The 20,991-nt window shown below is 51.0% G+C and overlaps 1 protein-coding gene across 15 annotated transcripts in view; it reads right to left on the minus strand.

Annotated features, from left to right (window-relative positions):
- NDST1 (N-deacetylase and N-sulfotransferase 1) overlaps window positions 1–20,991 on the minus strand; it is a 73,473-nt gene that overhangs the window by 26,995 nt on the left and 25,487 nt on the right. For 7 of the 15 annotated variants that reach the window (XM_055285615.2, XM_055285618.2, XM_055285617.2 and 4 more), the window contains 2 exons: window positions 9,361–10,260; window positions 2,897–3,391 (listed from right to left, as the gene is read on the minus strand). In XM_055285615.2, coding sequence (XP_055141590.1) covers window positions 2,897–3,391; window positions 9,361–9,873 — 1,008 coding nt within the window. In that variant the 5' untranslated portion in view covers window positions 9,874–10,260. Of the gene's footprint in view, window positions 1–2,896; window positions 3,392–9,360; window positions 10,261–12,192; window positions 12,315–20,991 lie in introns of those variants that run through there. The other 8 variants (XM_063643169.1, XM_063643170.1, XM_063643173.1 and 5 more) reach the window with 2 other exon arrangements.

Consider the following 20,991-nt stretch of genomic DNA (forward strand, 5'->3'; position numbering starts at 1 on the left):
GGGCTGCTGTAAGGACCCAATGAAGCAACAGCCAGAAAGGGCTAAGCACAAGGACTCACCAAGCCCTGAATAGGCAGCTGCTATTGGTATTATTTAAATTGTGCTGTACAGCCAGTACTGTACAAGCTAATGAGGCGACATTCATGTCTCTGAAAGAAGGGCTCTGTTGTAGGCTGTGCTTGGGATTAAAGAAAAAAAAAAAAAACCTCTGCCCTTTCTGACTCACAAAAATGTTTAAGGCAAGTAGGATTGTGGCTGGAGAAGCACTTTGCAATCTGAATTGAGCTGAGTGTGTAAAAGAGGGTGCCTCTATTTGCATTTTTGGTTTGTATCCTATTTTTCTATTTCTATTGTTCTACAGAAATGGCCTCAAACTGCTATCATTCCTCTCACTTTAAAAATAGAAAAAATAGGGCCAGGTACGGTGGCTCATGCTTATAAACCCAGCACTTTGGGAGGCCGAGGTGGGTACAGCACTTGACTCCGGGAGTTTCAGATCGGCCTGGGCAACATGGCGAAACCTGGGCTCTACAAAAAACTAGCTGGGTATGGTGGCATATGCCTGTGATCCCAGCTACTCAGGAGGCTGAGATGGGAGGATTGCTTGGCTTAGGATCACTTAAGTGAGCTGTGATCCCGCCACTGCACTCCAGTCTGTGTGGCAGACTAAGACTCTATCTCAAAAAAAAAAAAAAAATTAAAATACGGAAAATTAATAAGAGAGAGAAATTCAGGGCTTATAGGAACACAGTGAGCCCAGGAACCTGATCTCCTCAGCCTCAACCTGACCCTGGACCACAGTCTCTCCAGAACTCACTGGACAGACAGCAAGAACCTAGGTTCCTGCAGGAGAAAATGAGCTTGGGCCACTGGAAGAACCCCTCAAGTAGAACACAGAGCAATCTACCTTGCCAGAGGCAGGTGGTGGCACTGCATGAAGACTTAGACTGGAAGGCTAAAACGTTCTTTAAACAGGAAAGCCTTTAAGAGAATGGAATTTCAGGAGGAAACACAATGCATAAAAGCAGCGCAAAGCAGCACCGCTGGAGCAACTGAGGTGGAGCCTGGAGGGCTGAGCCTGGCACCAAAACATCCCCCTCACCCCCACCCCAGCTATCCAGGCACCTATGGGAGACCCCTGGGGCACCAGGAAATAGCCTGAAAACTTCCCATCTACCCCATCTCATCATTTTATAGCTGAGGCTTAGGCATGGGACTCGACTCAAATTAGGTCTTAACTCCTCAGACAGTGCCTGCTCCCGAATGTCATCCATTCTGCCCTTCTCTAGAGGTGTAAGGAAGAGCAAAGTTCACTCCTGACCAAGGCAGGGCGATGAACGCCACCAGGACCTTCCTTCCAGGCCCCAGGGCCAACCCCTACCAGAGATTTCAGAATTCCTCTTACAAGTCTCTTTTTAAAGCCTCCTGCTAACATCAAAGACAAGCCTGGGTTTGGTGCTAATATGTTTCTAACACTTGCTAATCTCCTATAAGAGAGGACAGGCTGTCAGCAGACAGCAGAATGTCTCTAGAATTTAATCCCCCTGTTTTGTTTTCATTGGATTTATTGTTATGGTTGCCCTCTATTTATGGCAACTGATCCGGATTTCCTATTTACACCAGGATGCCATCTCCTTTGCGAATAAGTTTAAGTAAAACAGTGAGTAGATGAAAACTGTATTTTAAAGATTGTTTAATGGTCTTAATTTGTAGGCTGTTTGTCACAATGACAGTTCACGTGTGTGTAAAATCTTGTGGTCCTGCAAAGTACTTTTACACAGTTTTGTTTAGTAAACACTTTTTTTTTTGAGACAGGGTCTTGCTCTGTGGCCCAGGCTGGAATGCCATGCACAATCATGGCTCACTGCAGCCTCAACCTCCCAAGCTCAAGCAATCCTCTTGCCTCAGCCTCCCAGATAGCTAAGACTACAGGACGACTACCACCACACCCAGCTAATGTTTTATTTTTTGTACAGACAATGTCTCCCTATGTTGCTCAAGCTGGTCTCAAACTCCTGGGCTCAAGCAATCCTCCTCCCTTGGCTTCTCAAAGTGCTGGGATTACAAGCACAAGCCACCACACCCGGCCAGCAAACCTTTTTTGAATTAAACACATGCATTCCACTGTCTACTTACACCTCAGTTAAAATCTGCCTCATGCATGATTCAAGCTTTCATCCTTATTTTAAGAGTTTTGTAGGCGCTCTGACATTAACATAAACATTTTTAAGAGTTAAAAATCATATTTAAATTAAAGGCGGACAAACAGCACTGTACAGCTCCCATCTTTGTCCGGATGTCTTCTTCCATACATATTATACAAACTTAAACTCCACATTCCAGATGCAAAATTCCTCTATATTCAATACTTCAATACAATAAAGTTTTTTAAATTTTTTTGAGACAGAGTGTTGCTCTGTCACCCAGGCTGGAGTGCAGTGGCACAATCTCAGCTCACTGCAACCTCCACCTCCCAGGTTCAAGCGATTCTCCTGCCTCAGCCTCCTGTGTAGCCAGGATGACAGGCATACACCACCACACCTGGCTAATTTTTTTTTGTATTTTTAGTAGAGATGGGGTTTCGCCACGTTGGCCAGGCTGGTCTCAAACTCCTGACCTCAAGTGATCTGCCCACCTCGGCCTCCCAAAGTGCTGGGATTACAGGTGTGAGCCACTACACCTGGCCAATGCTTCAATCAAGTTTTAAATGATACTTGCTTCTAATAAGACAATTAATAAAAACCAACTAGCAGGATAGGAAGCAGAGTGAGACTGTCTTTTAAGTAACTCCCAGCACAGGGGAGATGCAGACAGGGCACACCCACAATGGAGCACCTGAAGGCTGAAGCTTGCCAGGCCCCGCCTGCCTTGCCTGGTCTGGCACCCCCAGCCATACCTTCACATCCTCCACCTTCATGCGTGTGCCCTCCTTGCCCACGAAGATGTCATCAATGTCCACCAGGATGTAGCGGTCCAATGGCAGGGAGAGGCGCTTCCCCGTGAGGAAGGCCACGGCGTCCACGAAGACAAGCTTGTGAAGCCAGAAGTTCAGGTTGTTGCCAAACAGCACGCGCTGGATGCCGTCGTGCAGGCCCAGGTCCTGGACTACAGTGGCGTGCAGGGCGGCGTGCAGGCCGGCATCTGTGCCCAGGTGCGGGATGGACTCAGACGAGCGCGTCTTGGCCAGCAGCACTGGCTCATAGGTGGAGTGATTTGACTGGAACACCGTCCAGTCCTCGCCGGGGAGCACACCCTTCTCCACCTCGCTAGGTCGCGTCACGTAGAGCAGCGGGGACTTGGGGTTGATGCTGCAGTCCTTCAGGCCCAGGTTTGAGTGCAGGAACAGGGGGAAGCCCTTGAGCTGCGCGCTCAGCAGGCTGTTCTCATTGGCCTGCAGTCAATGGGGGGCAGGAAGGGGAATAGAACTGTCACATCCAGAACCCCAAAGGACACAGTCTCTCACATGTGGATCATAACAGTGGTATCAATATTCACCAGCATTCATGGAGGGCTCACCACCCTGGCCCTGCGCTCCACCCTGCACAATAATATACTCACAAACACACATGACTCACTTACCAAAGCCAGGCACTAGGTGCTGTGCACTTTGCAGACAGGAATGCTGTTAACCGTCCAATGACCCCATGATGGAGACACTGCTCTCATACCCATTTTACACATAGCAGACAGAGGCCTAGACAGGCTAAACCACACAGAAGAAAATCTAGCGGTTGAGAATATGAATCCTGCAGACTGCCTGACTTTGGGCAAGTTATATTACCTCTCTGTGCCTCAGTTTCTGCTGTAAAATGTGGCTAAGAACAGAAAATAACTCCAGGAGTGGTAGAGGATGATCAGTATCAATACCGGCAGTGTGCTCAGAATATGGCCTGTGGCATGATGAGAAACTGCTCATTCAGTCCTCACAGCAGCCTGCGTATCCCACTTCACAGGTGTGGAAACCGAGGCTTGGAGGGGCATGCTGCCCTCGGTAGCACAGAGGAGCTATGAATCACTGCCAAGAGGTCGAGCCCTAGCACCCACACACCTAACCATTAGGCGTGGTTGCCTGGGGTTTCCAAACTGGCTCTGGCCACGCAACCTTTTCTTCAGGAGACATCTTGCGTGGATGCCAATGCAGACGCTCAAAGAGGAGGTTTCTGCTGGGGGTGCCCCATACGCCCCTAGCACTCCAGAGGCCACTCCCTCACTATGGTGCCTGCCCGGTCATTGCCATCAGTGGTGAAGTCTCTGCCTCCCTTCTCTCAAGGCATGTGGCTGCCCAGCTCCTTGGAAGTCTGAAGATGGTGTGCCCCAGTCCCCTCTTCCCTAGGCTCACAGCCCCTGTTCCTTCATGACCTTCCTCACCCTCTCAGCCACCTGCCCCTGAATATGGTACAATTTGTCCTTGTTCCTCTGCCAATTCCATTCTGTCTTCTTGGCCTGACAAACTCCTGCTCATAATTCATACCCAATGCATATACCCTCTTCTCTGCACTGGCCTTCCTGAGACCGTGTTAAAGCCTCAGCTGCAATATTTTATTTTCAGCGTTCTATCTCCCACCAGCCTGCAACCCCTTAAGGTTAGGGGCTATGATGTTTCACCTTTGGACCCCTGGTGCCCAGCTTGATACCCAGCAGGAACACACACAATTTAATGCAGAACTGGATTTTTAAAAGGAATAAAAGAGGAACAGCCAGCTCTCCAGTACCTGGCATATGATAGATGCTCAATACAGGTTTCATCTGTTCATTCCACAACTATTTGCTGTGTCAGGCACTGTTTTAAGTGCCAGTGATACAGTGAGAAAAACAAAGACATGGCCCCTGCTCTCGTGAACCTTAAAATCAAGGAGGGAAGAGAGACATTCACTGAAATCACAGGAATAAATATAAAACTTCAGTGTGGCACATGCTACACAGAGGAGGTTCATATTTGTGGAACACTAGATTACTGGGCACAGTTAGTGGGCTCAGAAGGTCTCCTGGAGAAAGGGACTTTTGAGCTAACATTTAAAGAACAAATAAGCACAAACAAAGGGAAAGGTAGAGGCCAAGAATAGCAAGTGCAAAGGCCCTGAGGTAGGACAGGCCTCAGCATGACCAAGGAATAGCAAGAAGGCAGCAGAGTGACCAAGAGGGAAACGAGGAGATGAGGCAGATAGGTCAGCTGGAGCCAGGCCTGCAAGGTGCTGGAGGATTGAAGCAGCAGCAGGAAGGCCTCAAAGACTCCATCAAAGGATGACAGGTTCCAATTTGCATTTTAAAAAGATCCATGTGGCTGCTGCCTGGAGAGTGAGTGGGGCAGGGCAAAGCAAAATGAGTTTGGAGAGGGAGGTGGGGTCATGTGTGGGGCCCCCAGGAGAGCTGCTCAGGGGGCACTCACAGGGGTGCGCAGGTCATGCAGAGCTGTACCTGTCCAGAAGAGTGCCTTTCACTCATCTCTAATTCCCAAAAAGGCTCTGCAGGGCCCTGGCCTCGTAAACCACATTAAGTAGCCTGCATGTGATTCCCCAAACATCAAGAGTACCTCCCCACCTTGTCCTGAGCCAGCCTCGGGTGCTGAGGCCCAGCGCACAGCCCAGTCCTCAGCTACCTCCCCAGCTCCAGGCTGCTCACGACTCCTAAGACAGCCCTGACCAAGGATGGGAACTACTTGGGCTGTGTGGGGACAAAAGCGGTAGGGGCCAGAGACATTTCAGGCCTTGTCCATCGCCTGCTGAGGCCTGGGATGCCACACTGGACCACGGGTGCTGAGGGATCCCATTTCAAAGTCCCGACCCTGAGCTGACTGCCAGGTGCTGGAGGCTCAGTCAGCTGCCCAGCCATCCAGGAAGGGAGGAAGCCAAGTCACTGATGGCCTATCCGTTGGCAATGAAATGAACCAGCCAAGAAGGGAATGGAGGGCCTCAGCACCGAGAGGCTGGCCTCACTGCAGGCCTCACCACACAGCAGTGGAAATCCCTCTTGCTCCTCACCACTGAGTACCCACTCCGGAGACACCAAATCTTCCAATGGGGTCCCCCAGGCAGAGGGAAGAGAAGCCCTGATTCGGGAATGCAGAGGTGGAGGCCAAGCACAGACCTCACCATTACCTGGGGGACCTTGGGAATCCCACATCTCCTCTCTGAGCCTCAGGCTCCCTGTCAGTCCGTTTGCTCCTGTGGCTGGGTTAGAAACAACAAGCTGGACTGTCAGATCTTGGCTCTATGACTTACCACAGGTTGAGCATCTCTAATCTGAAAATCCAGAATGCTCCAAAATCCAAAACTTTTTGAGCACCAATGTGACCTCCAAAGGTCATGCTCAAAGGAAATGTTTATTGCAGCATTCTGGATTTCAGATTTTCAGATTAGGGATGCTCAACTGGTAAGTAGAATGCAAGCATTCCAAAATCCGAGACACTTCTGGTCCCCAGCATTTCAGACAAGGGACACTCAACCTGTAGCTATGTCATTCTGGACAAGCCATTTAACTTTCTGAACCTCAGGTCCTTATCTGAAAATAAAGTGCCTACTTCACAGGATAGCTGTGAGAATTAGCCATGAAATGCCTGCAAAGCACCAAGCTCAGTGACTGGGACACAGTAAGTGCTTAATGAAAGAGGTCAGGTACTCCTTGCCAGACCCCTGCCAGGATGTGTTTAGCCCCAGGTCACCTGGAACTTCAAGGTTGAGGCATGACAGTGCCAGGCAGTAGGGATCCAGATGAGGATGACCCTATTCCCACCCTCCAGGATCCCACAGGGGCACACATTGGTCAGGGCCACAAGACAGACACAGTGTTACCACTGCTGTTTACTGAACCTGGAGATAACAAAGCATGATAGCTACCATCTATTGAGTGGCTCCAGTACCAGGCAATGGGCTCAGTGCTCCCCACCCACTGTCTTGTTTTCAACACACACCAGTGAGGCAGGAGCTGTAATTAGCCCCACTTTGCAGATGAGTTGAGCATTTTACCCAAAGTCACTCTGTTTCTAAGTGACAGAGAGATCTGAATCTGTCTGGACTTTTAAGTCCCTGTTCTCACACTGCCCTGGGCATCCAGCATCAGTGGGAACTGGAAAATGAGTCTTCAGATCCCTGGAGCCCACAAACAATCCTCACTTGGCAAGCCCAGCACACAGCGGGGAAGCTGGTCTTGCAGAAAGAGTGGAAAGATGTGCCTTGACCACCAGGGGGCATGCATTTGAGCAGAAAATCACAGGCCTCTGCTCAAAACCAAAGATAGTCTTGTCCTAGGCAACAGGGTAGGAAGAGAGCACCAAGTCCTGGAATTACCACTGGCCCCACAATGAGACTCTGAACATGTCCCCACCCTTCGCTGGGCCTCCTGTTCACCTTCTGCAGAGCAAGGAATTGGGGCCAGACAGCGCCCAAGCTCCATTGTACCAATTATGCCCAATGACCACAGCCCACTGCCTGGTCCCCAAAGACTGTGGGAGCTCTGTGCACTGGGTGTGGCCTCTGATGCCACTTCTCCTGAATAAATGGTATGTGAGGCTCCTGGACTCATGACATCGTGGTTAAGACTAAGACCTCTGGGGCAGGACTACTTGAGTTCAAATCTCAGACCTATACTCATCAGAGGTGTAGGCTTGGACACATTGCTTATCCTCCTTTGCCTCAGTTTCCTCCTATCTTAAATCAGGCTGCTGGTCACCTGCCTTGGTGTGAAGTGCGTGAATCTGCACAACGCATGTAGACGGTGCACGGCACTGAGTGAGCACTCAATAAACGTCAGCCTCCTGACGCTTTTCAGGCCTGGAGCTCTGAATAGAACTTAATGAAGTTCATGGCAGGAAAGGGTACAGAGTCCAAGAGAAAAGAGAAAAACAGACAATGGAGATAGTCTGACTTGATGTCATTGTAAAGCCATAAACCAGGCCAGCGTTCCCCGGAGGGTGCTCTGTAAAAGAAAAGGTTTTGTGATCAAGCCAGTTGAGAACAAATCTCACTGGTTGCTCTACTGCAGGACTTCTAAGGGCCTTCAAATTCTTGGCTCACAATACCTTTCAGTGGCAGAGCTTCCTGCTGTATTAGGGTGTGAAAGAACACGCCATGAGAAGCCCTCCAGGAGACAGGGCCCAGTGCACAAGTGCACTAGGAAGGCCTGGCACAAACGGGCACCCCGCAGTGGACACAGGCCACTTCTGACCCGTCTCCCGCTCCTCCTCTCCTGGCTCACACCAAGCAAGAGGCTGCTTTAGGACTTGTGCACTTACTATCCCTTCTTCCTGGAAGACTCTTTGCACAGAAAGCCACACGGCTCCTCCCCTCATTTATTTCAGGTCACTTTATCAAAGACGACTTTCCTAAAATAATGTCAAGCTCCCACCCCCACTACCCTCTGTGTCCTTTCCCTGCTTTGTTTCTTTTTGTACTGATCACACCTGCCCCATCCTGTGTTTATTTGCTCACTGCCTGTCACCCACCCACTCCCACAGCACTGAAATGCCAGCTCCATGACAGCAGGGACTTTGTCCACTTCGATCACCGCTAGCACAGGACCACAAACACTGTGAGTGCTCAGTAAATATTTGTTGAATGAAGTAACAAATTCCCTGCCACCTCCAAAACATCCAACTAGAGTCCCAGCTAATGTCTGCTTTCATCTTGCAGGTCAGCCTTCTCTGACCACAGCATCTGGATCCCCCGCCCACCATTCCCAACCTCCCCCCGCCAAGGACAGATTCTCTGTGACACCCTTTCTGCAAGGACCCCAATCCTGACGGTCATTCTGGGAGCCCCATAAGGCCCAGAACAACTCCCCATCTGCCAGTGGGATTTCATTCTCCTTTCTCCTCACACAAAATGGCTCTGGGTCAGGAGGTATATTAACGCCATACTCCACCACCACCAAGAGGAAAGAGCATGGGATAGAGACCCCAAACTGTCTATGTCTAGGTTCAAATCTCAGCTTCTCCACTTACAGGCTGCAAAACCTTGCATAAGTAACTTAACTCCCGGAGCCTTGGTTTGCTCATTTGAAAAATGGGTGCACAGGCCCTCCTAGGGCAGATTGCCTTGACAGGTTTTGGGGCACCTAGCAGAGCATGCCCCTCCGACTTCACACTTATCCTTGTGGCCTCCTTTAGGCAAGCACCTGCTGTGTGCTGGACCCCATGCATAGCAGGTGATCCCCCTGGCATGCTCCACTAATACTTACAAAGCCCATGCCAGGCAGTGGGCACCGCACGCTCCCAGTGCTTTACATATACTCACTCATTTAACCCTCCCAACAACCCGGGAGGCGGGTGCTACCATTACACCCATTTCACAGATGAGACGTCAGGCACTGAGCTATGAGTCTGCAGAGGGGGCTCTGAACTGCTCAGGGACCCTGCTTCTTGTGTACCTTGAAGAAGCCAATGATGCCCACGCCATAGGCCACACAGTACTTGTCCAGCAGCTCCCGGTTCCAGGCGTCCAGGTTGACATACTTGAGGATGTTCTCATAGATGATGAGGGCGAAGCGGCCACGGCCCTTATCAGTGAGTGTGGGCATGTCACCCTTGCCCGGCGCAATCTCTGTGCGGTATTTGAAGCGGCTGGACTCCAGGATGGCCACCACCTCCTGGCCCAGTTGCGAGTAGAGGCTCTCCACAAAGACCAGCACCAACGGGTCCGTGCGGGAAGGGGTGGCTGCCTGCACAGGCTTGAGCGGCAGGAGGCGACTGGGGGCCACGGGCGGTGGGTCCCCGCAGTCAGGCTCGGGAGCATCCGCCGAGGGCTCCAGGCCTCGCTTCCAGCCATACAGGTAGTAGGCCGAGATGAAAACGCTGAACAGGCAGAAGACGAACAGCAGGAAAAGGACAGCCTGCGGGGATACATGCCGACACAGCCTCCGGAAGCATGCCAGGGCAGGCATCCTGGCCTCCGAGACCTTGGCCGCTGGAGGCCCGGCGTGCCCTGGCTACCCCAAGGCCCCACACAGGAGGAGACACGAGAATCGTCCACTGACCAACAAATTCACAGAGACTTAGGAAGCGAGGCCCTTGTGGGGCACTGGGAGTGGAGGATCTGGGCCCCCAGTCCTTCCTCCCAGCCAGGGGCGCAGTCCACAGGCTGGTCACGCTCCTTCCTTCCTCCGCGCCCCTTTATGTCACCATGGCAAACCCCCGCGTGGTCCTGTGCAGAGCAGAAGTGCCCCAGGGCGTCAGGGCCTTCTGGGGTTGCAGGGCAGCAGGCCAGAGGACACTGGGCAGGCCCGGGGGTGCCGCATGCCGCTCACTCCGTGGGGCCCACGGGACTAAGGCTGTGGAGAGTGGAGAGAACAGGAGCGTCAGAGTGTGGGCTTCAGGGTTCAGCTAACTGTGGACACACAGGAGCTGACCTAGGAGTGCCCAAATACAAATACGGCTGCCGAACCAAGGTTGCATGATTTAGAGCAAGCTCTTTAATATCTCTGAGCCCCAGTTTCCCTACTTGTAAAATGGGGCAGACAATAAATAATATGAACCCATCTCATGAGGGGTTGGAGGATTAAGTCCAACAATGTTTATAAATGACTTAGAGCAGTACCTAGCATATGGTATCTACAAATGGGAGTTGCTATTTTTGATCATTATCGGAGTCCAAGGCTAGGCCAAGAAAAATCCAGGAGCAGGAAGGATGGGGAGAGATGATAAACATTTGCACAGCCTGGGAACTAGAGGTAGAATTCTAAATCATGACTGAATACCACATCCTTGCCATATTCCATTCCCTTCCTAACCCGTTGCTCTCTTTGAACGAGCCCAGCAGCCCCATCTGATAGACGAAAAGACTGAGTCTCCATCCGAGGAAAGGAGACTCAGAATGAAGCCAAGCCAGGATTCATTAGCAGGCTGCAGGGCATGTGTGCCTTAGCTGTGTGAGAAGGCCTCAGGTGACCATTACACCTTTCAAGCATCAGTGAGCTCATCTGTAACACCAGCACCCCTGCAGCTCATGGCTGTAGCTGAGTGTTAAGTAAATGTGTCTGAGGAGCTTGGCACAAGAAACATGGTAGATGTCATATTTGCCCCTAATGCAACCAGGTATCTCTCATCCTCGGGGTACGTACCCACAGGTGCACACAGCAGCCCAGGACAACAGACGACCAAACAGCCTTCCTGAGGATCGCCATACTGCCACCACAGGATGCAGAGGGGAGGCCTCCCCTGCCCTGGACCTTCTGTCCACCCAGGCAGCCATAACTCTGGGTTCCAGCCTCCCCCTCAGCCTGAACCCCCCGCACCCAGGCCACGCCTCCTGTCCTCATCTCACTGGAAAGTTAATGAAGATGCATATACACGACACAAAGGCCCCAATTCTCTCATCCCAAACAGCAACCCCAAACACAGCCTTCCAGTCTCCCTTAAATAGTAATGAAGTCACAAGAAGTGAGATTTCCCAGCAACCCAAGGAGCAACTTTCTTTTTTTCTTTCCTTTTTTTTTTTGAGGTGGAGTTTCACTCTTGTTGCCCAGGCTAGACAATGGCGCGATCTCGGCTCGCCGCCACCTCCGCCTTCCCAGTTTAAGTGATTCTCCTGCCTCAGCCTCCTGAGTAGCTGGGATTACAGGCATGCACCACCACGCCTGTAGAGATGGGGTTTCTCCATGTTGATCAGGCTGGACTTGAACTCCTGACCTCAGGTGATTCACCCGCCTTGGCCTCCCAAAGTGCTGGGATTATAGGCATGAACCACCACGCCTGGCCCCCAAGGAGCAACTATCAGTCACAGCAGCTCAAAGCTAGAAGGAGAGTTGCCCAGGTCTAGATGGAAGGTGTAAGAGCCAGGGCTAAAGAGGCCAGCAGGGAATTCAAGGCTTGGGCCCAGCCTAGAGGGTAAAGATCTTTGAAATCCCTTCCAGCCCCAAGACTATATGATGTGCTCAGCATGGGTACAGCATGCTCCAGACTCAACAGCTGCACTTCCAGGAATTTATCCTAGAGGTATTACTGCAAAAGTGTGTAAAGATTTTTCCACAAGAACACAAATCCTAGTGCTGCTTATAACAGCAAATCCCAAACAATGGGAGATTGTATTTAGGAATTATAACACAAGGGTCGGGCGTGGTGGCTCATGCCTGTAATCCCAGAACTTTGGGAGGCCGAGGTGGGCGGATGACTTGAGGTCAGGAGTTCAAGACCAGCCTGGGCAACATGGTGTAACCTCATCTCTACTAAAAATACAAAAATTAGTCGGGCGTGGTGACACACACCTATAGTCCCAGCTACCCAGGAGGCTGAGGCAGGGGAATCACTTGAACCTGGGAGGCGAAGGATGCAGTGAGCTGAGATCACGTCACTGCACTCCAGCCAGGGTGATAAAGTGAGACTCCATCTAAAAAAAAAAAAATTATAATACAGGCATATGATGAAATCCTAGGCAGCCATTTACAATAGGTTGAAGAAGGACATGTACTGACATAGAAATATAATTACCATATGTATTGCCAAAGTCAAAAACATTTATAAAACAGTTTGTACGTGTGGTCACAATTTTTTTAAAATATTTTTGTGCATAGGCTAGAAACTGGTGCTAAATGCAAAAAAAAAAAACCATTAACAGTGATTATCTCTGGGTGATTTTTATTTCCGATTTTTGTTTGTGAAATGAGGAAGTGACTGGGACAACAGGTCTGGTCTCAGCTCTGCCATGATGCACTGTGTGGCTCCCTCTGGGCTTCCTACATGTTAGAAGGGGGTTGGGGCAGGTGATCTCTGGGGGCTCCTTCACCTCTGATATTCTACATTTCAGTGCCAGTACCCTGAGGAACCAGAGGCAGCCAAGAAAATGGGCATCTGCAATGCAGGGGGACAAGTGTGACAGACAGGGATGGGAGGGGTGTTTGGGAGAACTGAGGGGTCCTTAACTGTTCTGGCAGGGGGAAGGAGGGGACCGGCAAGGCTTCCTGGAGGAAGGGTACCTAAGCCGACCAGAACAAAAAGTAAGGGTTGGGCAGGGGTAGATAGAGGAAATGGCACATACCACAGTTTGGAGATAAGAACATGTGTGGCACTTTCCAGGGACTCCATGCAATTCTAGCTGAGAGCAGGGCAAAAAGGAGGAGGTGTCCTGGGCAGAGCCAGGAAGGCTGGGGTGACTGGTCCTGTTTACACTCAAGGTACCCAGGTGTCCCATTTACCACTAATAAGGGCAGCCTGTGGCCGAAGCCCAGCCCCACCCCTTGGCCTAGGTCCAGGACAGAAGCACAGTGGATAGGAGGTGGGGATGCCCTGATGGCGTCCTGCCCACGTTGGCCACCCAATCCCATGGAAGCAGAGGAGAGCAGCCACCAGCCACTCCTCACAGGCTTGAGTGCTGTGGTCAGTGACCCTCTGTCAGATTAACAACCTTTCAGAGTGTGAATGATGCAGCTCAGAGTCTCAGGAATGTGGGAGCCACGAACCCCTGTGGGAATCTGACATTTTTCAGACATAAAAAATATGCACATTAAAAAAATGCACATGGTTGCCAGAGGTTGGGGGTTGACAGTATGAATCAGCAGAGCAAAGAGAATTTTTTTGGCAGTGAAACTACTGTGTATGAGACAACGATGGTGGATACATGTCATTATATATTTGTCCAAACCCACAGAATGCATACTACCAGGGGTGAACCCGAAAGTAAACTATGGACTCTGGGTGATAATGCTGTGTCAATGCAGGGTCATCTGTTCTAACAAATTTACCACTCTGGGTTGGGCACAGTGGCTCACATCTGTAGTCCCCTGACTGGGAGGTCGAGGCAGGAGGATCACTTAAGGCCAGGAGTTCAAGACCAGCCTGGGCAATATAGCAAGACCCCCATCTCTACAAAAAAAAAAAAAAAAAATGAACCAGGTGTCAGGGCATGTGCCTGTAGACCCAGCTACTCAGGAAGCTGAGGCAGGAGGATCACTTGGGCCCATGAGGTCAAGGCTACAGTGGCCATAATTGTGCCACTGCATTCCAGCCTGAGCGACAGAGCTAGACCCCACCTCAAAAAAAAAAAAAAAAAGTACCACTCTGGTGGGGGATGTTGATAATGGGGGAAGCTGTGCGTGTGTACAGGGGAAGAAGGCATATGGGAAATCTCTGTATCTTCCTTTCAATTTTGCTGTGAATGTAAAACTAAAAATCTAAACAATAAAGCCATACACACACACACACACACACACACGCTAGAAAATGTCATAATGGTGTGGTGGCTCACGCCTGTCATCCCAGCACTTTGGGAGGCCGAGGTGGGCAGATCACTTAAGGTCAGGAGTTCAAAACCAGCCTGACCAACATGGTGAAACCCCATCTCCACTAAAAATACAAAAATTAGCTAGGCATGTGGCAGGCACCTGTAATTCCAGCTACTCGGGAGGCTGAGGCAAGAGAATCACTTGAACCTGGGAGGCAAAGGCTGCAGTAAGGTGAGATCACACCACTGTACTCCAGCCTGGGCAATAGAGCGAGACTCCATCTCAAAAATATATATATCATAATAATTTCAAGGAGTTCAGAGCCTCCCCGCCACCCATCCACAGACCTAAAGTCCTAGATTAATGGACCCTACAGGTTACACGTGCAGACTGGAGCCAAGTGGCTTCGATTCAAAACTAAGCTCCACCACTTAGTAGCTGTGTAATCTTGGGCAAGTTATTTAACTTCTCAGTGCCTCAGTTTCCTAGCATGTAAAATGGAAATTCTACCTACTTCCCAAGGTTGTGAACATTAAATGAGTTGATACATAAGATGCTCAGAACCACGCCTGGCACACAGCTGCTGTTATCACACACCCCTGTTGCTTATTTAACATACTTACGACAATCCCTCACGATGTGGATCACAGCTTAGCTCACGAAGCACTTTCAAGCTCATTCCTCTCTTGAGAGTCTGACAGCCCCAGGACTCAGGCAGGGGAGGGCAGCTCATTTCACAGAGGGAGAGCAAGGGCTGAGGCAGGCAGGTACCAGACACACTTATTACACAGAGGGCCAGGCAGCCAGGGCTGCTGTCCTCCTCTCACAGCATGCCTGAAAAGCAGCCCTATCTTTTGAGGCTGTGGCCCTTACTGGGAGCTGGCTGGCTAGCTGGATAGAAGCCAAGAGGCTAAAGATAAGGCCATGGCAAAACCCAGGGCAGAGGGAGAGCAAGGTAGCCCCTGTCCTCAGAGAAGGCCAAATACCCTGGGGTGGGGGTGGGTGGGGGGAAGCCAGTTGCTTTGTAGCAAAGCGCCGGCCACTCAGCTGGCTGGCAAAGGGGGCTTCCAGCACAGCCCCTCTGCAATCCACTCAGAGGCTGCCACCCTCCACCCAAGGCCCTCCTCACCCACCTGCACCCCAGAACTCCCGTGGCTCAAGGGGTAAATAACTGAGGGGCTTCTAATCCCCCTGCAGCCACCAAGGCCTCAAGGACAGCTGGGGCTGAGGCCTCAATGACCCCCACAACCCTGGGCCTGCTGGGCCTTGCAGACATCACCAGCAGTTTCCCCTAAATTCCAGCCTCACCCAGCCAGTCACCAATCTTGGGGAAGCATTGAGGCTTTTGCTGATGAAATTCCCATTGCCTGGAATGCCTCCCCGGACTCCTTGGGACACTTACGTATCTTTCAAGATCCCGGTTCCAAAGTCATGACCCCTCTGAAGTCATCACCAACCACTGCCCCCTCTCCCACTCCTAAGTCTCATTCCTCAGGCTCCCGCCTCATCCCCACTCCACGGTGCAGAGGCTGAAAACCAGGACCCTGGAGCCCAAACAAAATGCAGACTGTGCTCTTTGGCTTGCACAGTATTTTTCTTTAATTTGGGATTCGTTAGCAACATTTTTAAATCAGGAGATTTTACATAAAAGTCAGAACTTCTAACTTGTCTCTAAAGAGGGCAAGTTCTGGTGACACTGGGCACACATCCTCACCCACCACCATCAGCTGAGGAACTTAGAGTGCCAGCCTCAAATGGGCCCTGTATCTTGCAGTTGACACCATCAGCATCTCTGTGTACAGTCTCACAGCCAACCTCTTTCCTTCATTTGGCTTCCTGCCCAGCCCCTGGGTGCACCTGAGCATGTGGTCTGTGCAGAGTAAACTGCGGGCATTCCTGCACATGGCTCCACCTCCTGTAGCTTGCAGATCTGTGGGGCAGGACCAGGGCTTACTGACCTCTGCACAGGCCCTCACCGGCACCCAGCACACAGAGCCCTCAGCACAAAACAGTGTCCTTTCTTCCTCCTCCCTCGATGCCCGGGTGCCACTCAAGGGCAGGAAACAAGTTTGATTCATCGTGGAAGCTCCCACTTTTCCCAGGGTCAGGTCCTTATTGAATACTCAGGATACAAATGAATGAGCAGCTGTTATTATTTCCAATTTACAGATAAGGAGACAAAGACTTCAAGGTGAAGTGACTTGCCACAGTCACATGGAAACCACCAAATCTTAACTCAAATGGGTTTCCTTCCTGACTTTGAGTTTGGTCTTTCATTCCTCCCTGAAACCCAAGGGTTTCTACAATAAAAATAACACCAACAACATTATAATTATCATCATTATGAATACTGCCATACTATGAGCCTGGCACTGTGCTAAGCACTTTTCGGTTTTTTTTTGAGATGGAGTCTCACTCTGTCACCCAGGCTGGAATGCAATGGCACTATCTTGGCTCACTGCAACCTCCACCTCCCAAGTTCAAGCAATTTTCCCACCTCAGCCTCCCAAGTAGCTGGGATTACAGGCACCCACCATCATGCCCAGCTAGTTTTTGTAGATATGCGGTTTTGCCATGTTGGCCAGGCTGGTCTTGAACTCCTGACCTCAGATGATCCACCCACCTCGGCTTCCCAAAGTGCTGGGGTTACAGGTGTGAGCCACCACGCCCAGCCAGCATTTTTTATACCTCATTTCATGTAATCCTTACAACTAATATTGTTATCCACATTTACAGTTGAGTAAAATAAGGCTCAGAGAGGTTAAGTCACTTGCCCAACATCACACAATGTTCAGTGGCAGAGCTGAAATGTGAACCCAGACCCCATGGGTGGGAAATAACTCCAGAGCCTGCAGAGGAACCTTGGCTTGGGGTAGGCAGGGGCATGAGGGGAACCTCAGCCACAAAGGCCAGTGGCCCACAGCCCTCAGCCAGCCTCCCACTGCACTCCCCTAGCCCTAGTCCCAGCTTTCTCTGCCAAGGTGCTGAGGATAATGAATGAGATGCTCTGGTCGTCGTGGAGACGCCATGGCAACGCTGCACTTTCGGGAAATACCACGGTAACCATGGCCACTGCTCTGGAGTTGAAGTCACTCTATCTAACATCCCCACCTGAAAATGCTGCCCCGGACCCATAAGGGAAAAGGGACAGAGGTACAAGGGCCTTCTTATAGGAGCAAGCTGTCCAGAGACTGGGACCAGGGAAGGGGGTCCAGCTTGGGCCTGTGATGAATGGGTGGGCTCCAGGAATGAGACCAAGAGCTCTGTAAGAGCAGGTACGGAGACTGAGCAAGCCATGCCTTTCATGGTGAATTGTGCCCAGTAACCCAATTCACACGTACACAGTGCCTACTGTGCGCCAGCAGGCCTCCTTGGAAGGGCTGTGCACACCCTTCTATTTCACTCTAGTGGTGACAGCTAGCATAACAGTTAAAGGCCCAGACTGGAGCTAGCCTGCTTGAGCTTGAATCTTTGAATCTTTTCTTTCTTTTTTTAACAGTCTTGCTCTGTTGCGCAGGCTCACTCCAGCCTTCCCCTCCTGGGTTCAAGCTTCGAGCTATTTTCGAGCCGCACCCTCCTGAGTAGAGGGGGTTACAGGTGCCCGCCACCATACCCAGCTAATTTTTATATTTTTAGTAGAGACAGGGTTTCGCCATGTTGCCCAGGCTGGTCTCGAACTCCTGACCTCAAATGATCCACCTGCCTCAGCCTCCCAAAGTGCTGGGATTATAGACACAAGCCACTGTGCCCAGCATATTTTCATTTTTTGAGACAGTGTCTTTCTTGTTGCCCAGGCTAGAGTGCAGGGGCACAATCACACTTACTGCAGCCTTGACTTCCCACGCTCAAGTGATCCTCCTACCTCAGTCTCCCAAGCAGCTAGGACTACAGGTGTGTGCCACCATGCCCAGCTAATTTTTTAATACAGACAAGGTATCCCTATGTTGCCTAGGCTGGTCTTGAACTCCTGGTCTCAAGCAATCCTCCTGCCTCGGCTTCCCAAAGTGCTGGGATTACAGGTAATTCAAGCCCCAGCTGGGAGCCACTGCACCCAGCTGGGGCTTGAATGTTGGCTCCATTATTTACCAGCCTCATGACCTTTGAGAAAATCTCTCAACCTCTCTGAACCTCAGTTTCACTAACTCTAAAATGGGGTTTATACTACTTATCTATCTTGCAGGGCAGCTGCCAAGACAAAGAGAGATGAGGCATGTAAAACACTGAGCTCAGTGCCTGGCACATGGTAATATAAGCTAATAAAATGATTACTCAGTAACAGATTTGGAAAGTGAGGCTCAGGAAGGAATTGGCCCAAGGCCACGTATCAAATTAGTAGTGAATTGAGAAAGAGAGAGGAAGGGAGGCCAGGCAGACGCCAGAGGGAAGGAGCAAGAGAATGGGATCCAGGAAGGAGGTTCGAGATCTTTCTGGGAGTGCGGAACAAGCAAACGACCTGTTTCCTCATCCTGTATTTACTGAGCACCACTAGGTGCCAAGCATGCCACTAGGCACTGAGAATGCAGTGGCGACCATGACCTTCCCATAAGGGTTTCTAGAGGTCTCTGGAACCCAAGGTTTTATGTCTCTGGTATGACATGGCTGCAGTGAATGGGGGAAGGTGCCCACAGCCCTGAATGCTCACCCAGCCCACATTTTATTTCCAGCCTAGGTCACTCTTGACAATGCCCTCTGTGGACCACACATCCCTCCCCGCACCCCCCAACACACACCACACTCACATGCACACGACAGGCTCGAATGGCATCATCATAGGCATCTGGGCCACATGCACATGGGGTGGGGGCTGAGAGGTCAGTGCAGAAAGAGCTCTGCCAGCAGCCTCAGAAGGATGTGAATGGGTACCTGGACTTGGGCAGGGACCTGAGCAGGGGAGGGTGTAGTAGTGGCTGCACGCCTGAGGAACAGGTAGCCCTACATGCACTCAGGGCCACTCCCCATAGCTGATCCAGCCCCTCCCAGCCAGTCACACCCCCAGCACAGTCACATCATCACCCCCCACCCAGCCACACCCCACAGCTTCCCAGCTCCACCAGCCACCCTACCACAGCCTGCCCCACCCACCACATCCAGCTCAGCAAGGAAAATCCTCCACATTTGCTTCCCAGCTGTGCAGGAGTTTCTCCAGCGTGATTACATCCCTGGGAGGCCGAGACCAGAAGCAAATCCCTTCCTCTGCTGGAATCTGCTACATGCCCCAGCCCCCATCACCTCCACAGTGCTGCGTGGCCAGGAGCCAAGCTGCCGCCTGTCAGTCACCCCAGAGTCCAGGACTGCCACCACCGGGAAAGAGACTGTTGGAGGTCTGGCTCAGAGTCGCAGGGCCACAGAGAGCAGTCTACCCTGCAGTAAGCCCCTGGGGACACCTAGACCCAGAGAGAGGAAAGGACCTCCCAGCCTTGTGCCGTCTGGTGTGCCCCACTCTCATGTACCTTGGTCCATTTGCTTGTCCATTAAAACCCTGTCTCTCCTCCTCCAATGCCAGCCTCAGCAGGGAGGTGAACAAGCCTGCTCTGGATTTCTAAAGTCCTGGTTGAGCTCCCCTGCTCCACATCCCACTATGCAACACCAGGTATCAGTTGTTCTTGCAACTAGAATGTGGGGCTCCCAACTTCACTGAAAGCTTTCCAAGGCACAAGCTGTCTCCTACCCACAGCAGGTACTCAAGAGCATTGTGCCCTTGCCAATTACCTTCCCCTCTGTGAATCTGCTACACGGCATCTCCAAGCTAAATGCATTAATAACATTAACTTCCATTTATGAGACATGCCATGTCTGCGTTACATGCCATTATTTCAACCGTACCACAGCATCATGACCTAGATTCCCCCCATTATACGGATGAGAAACTGAGGCCTAGAGAGGCCAGTCACTTGCTGCAGCCCACAGAGCTAATAAGGAGGTGAATGGGAACTTCAGCACACAGCTGCTGGGCTCCAGAGCCTGGGCCCCTCATCCCCCATATCCACAGCCCCTCTGTGATCACCTAAGACAGCTAACACTTGCCAGATGCCCTGCACATCCCATTCTCCATTCCCTTTGAATAGTTTTCTGTCTGTGTTTGTTTTCATCCATTTTATATGTGTTTTAGTATCACAAGCAGCCTCTAGTGATCTTTCTTGGAAGTAGCCCACAGATCATCCGTCAATCAACAAGGAAACAAAGCATTAAGCACTACTGGTTCACTCCCTGGTTCTCAACTTGTGAATCTGTTCTGGGTTCCCTGGCAGAGAAGGCCCAACAGAAAACCTCAGGAACTTAGACCTCACTTGTTGAGAATGTGTCCTTCTTCCAGCAGGGCCTGAGTTGCGAGTTTACCTTTGTACCAGCTCTGAAAAAAAGGGCTTACCGAGCAAACATACCAGAAAGCCTGGGGGCGGGGCTGTGTGGGGAACACGGCAGGTCACCTGCCACCCTCCTGTCCAGGACGGGACAGTCCTGACAGTCCCACTGAGGCTCTTCACGCACACCAAGGCTGTCACGCCCATCACATAGAATGTTATGCAGTGGCCACAAAGCTTCCCAAAATGGGGCTCTCTGCCCACCCTGTCCCCAAATCTGCCTATGACAGAGTCAAATCCATCCAGAACTATTTTTTCCTTAGGCTCAGATCACAGACACTCAAAAGGAACAAAGCAGCATATCCCAAGACATATCATAACCTCCCTTACTGGTGGCCAACATTAAGCTCCCGAGAACATCTGGGGCTGTGCCAGGAGCCTTCCCTGCTCCACCATGCTCAATCCTAACACCCTGAAAGAGGTGTCACTGCTATGAGCACTTTACAGACAAGGAAATGGAGGCTCAGAGAGGGCAAGTAACTGCTCT

Source organism: Symphalangus syndactylus, chromosome 7 (genome assembly GCF_028878055.3).
Source record: "Symphalangus syndactylus isolate Jambi chromosome 7, NHGRI_mSymSyn1-v2.1_pri, whole genome shotgun sequence".
Taxonomy (NCBI): domain Eukaryota; kingdom Metazoa; phylum Chordata; class Mammalia; order Primates; family Hylobatidae; genus Symphalangus; species Symphalangus syndactylus.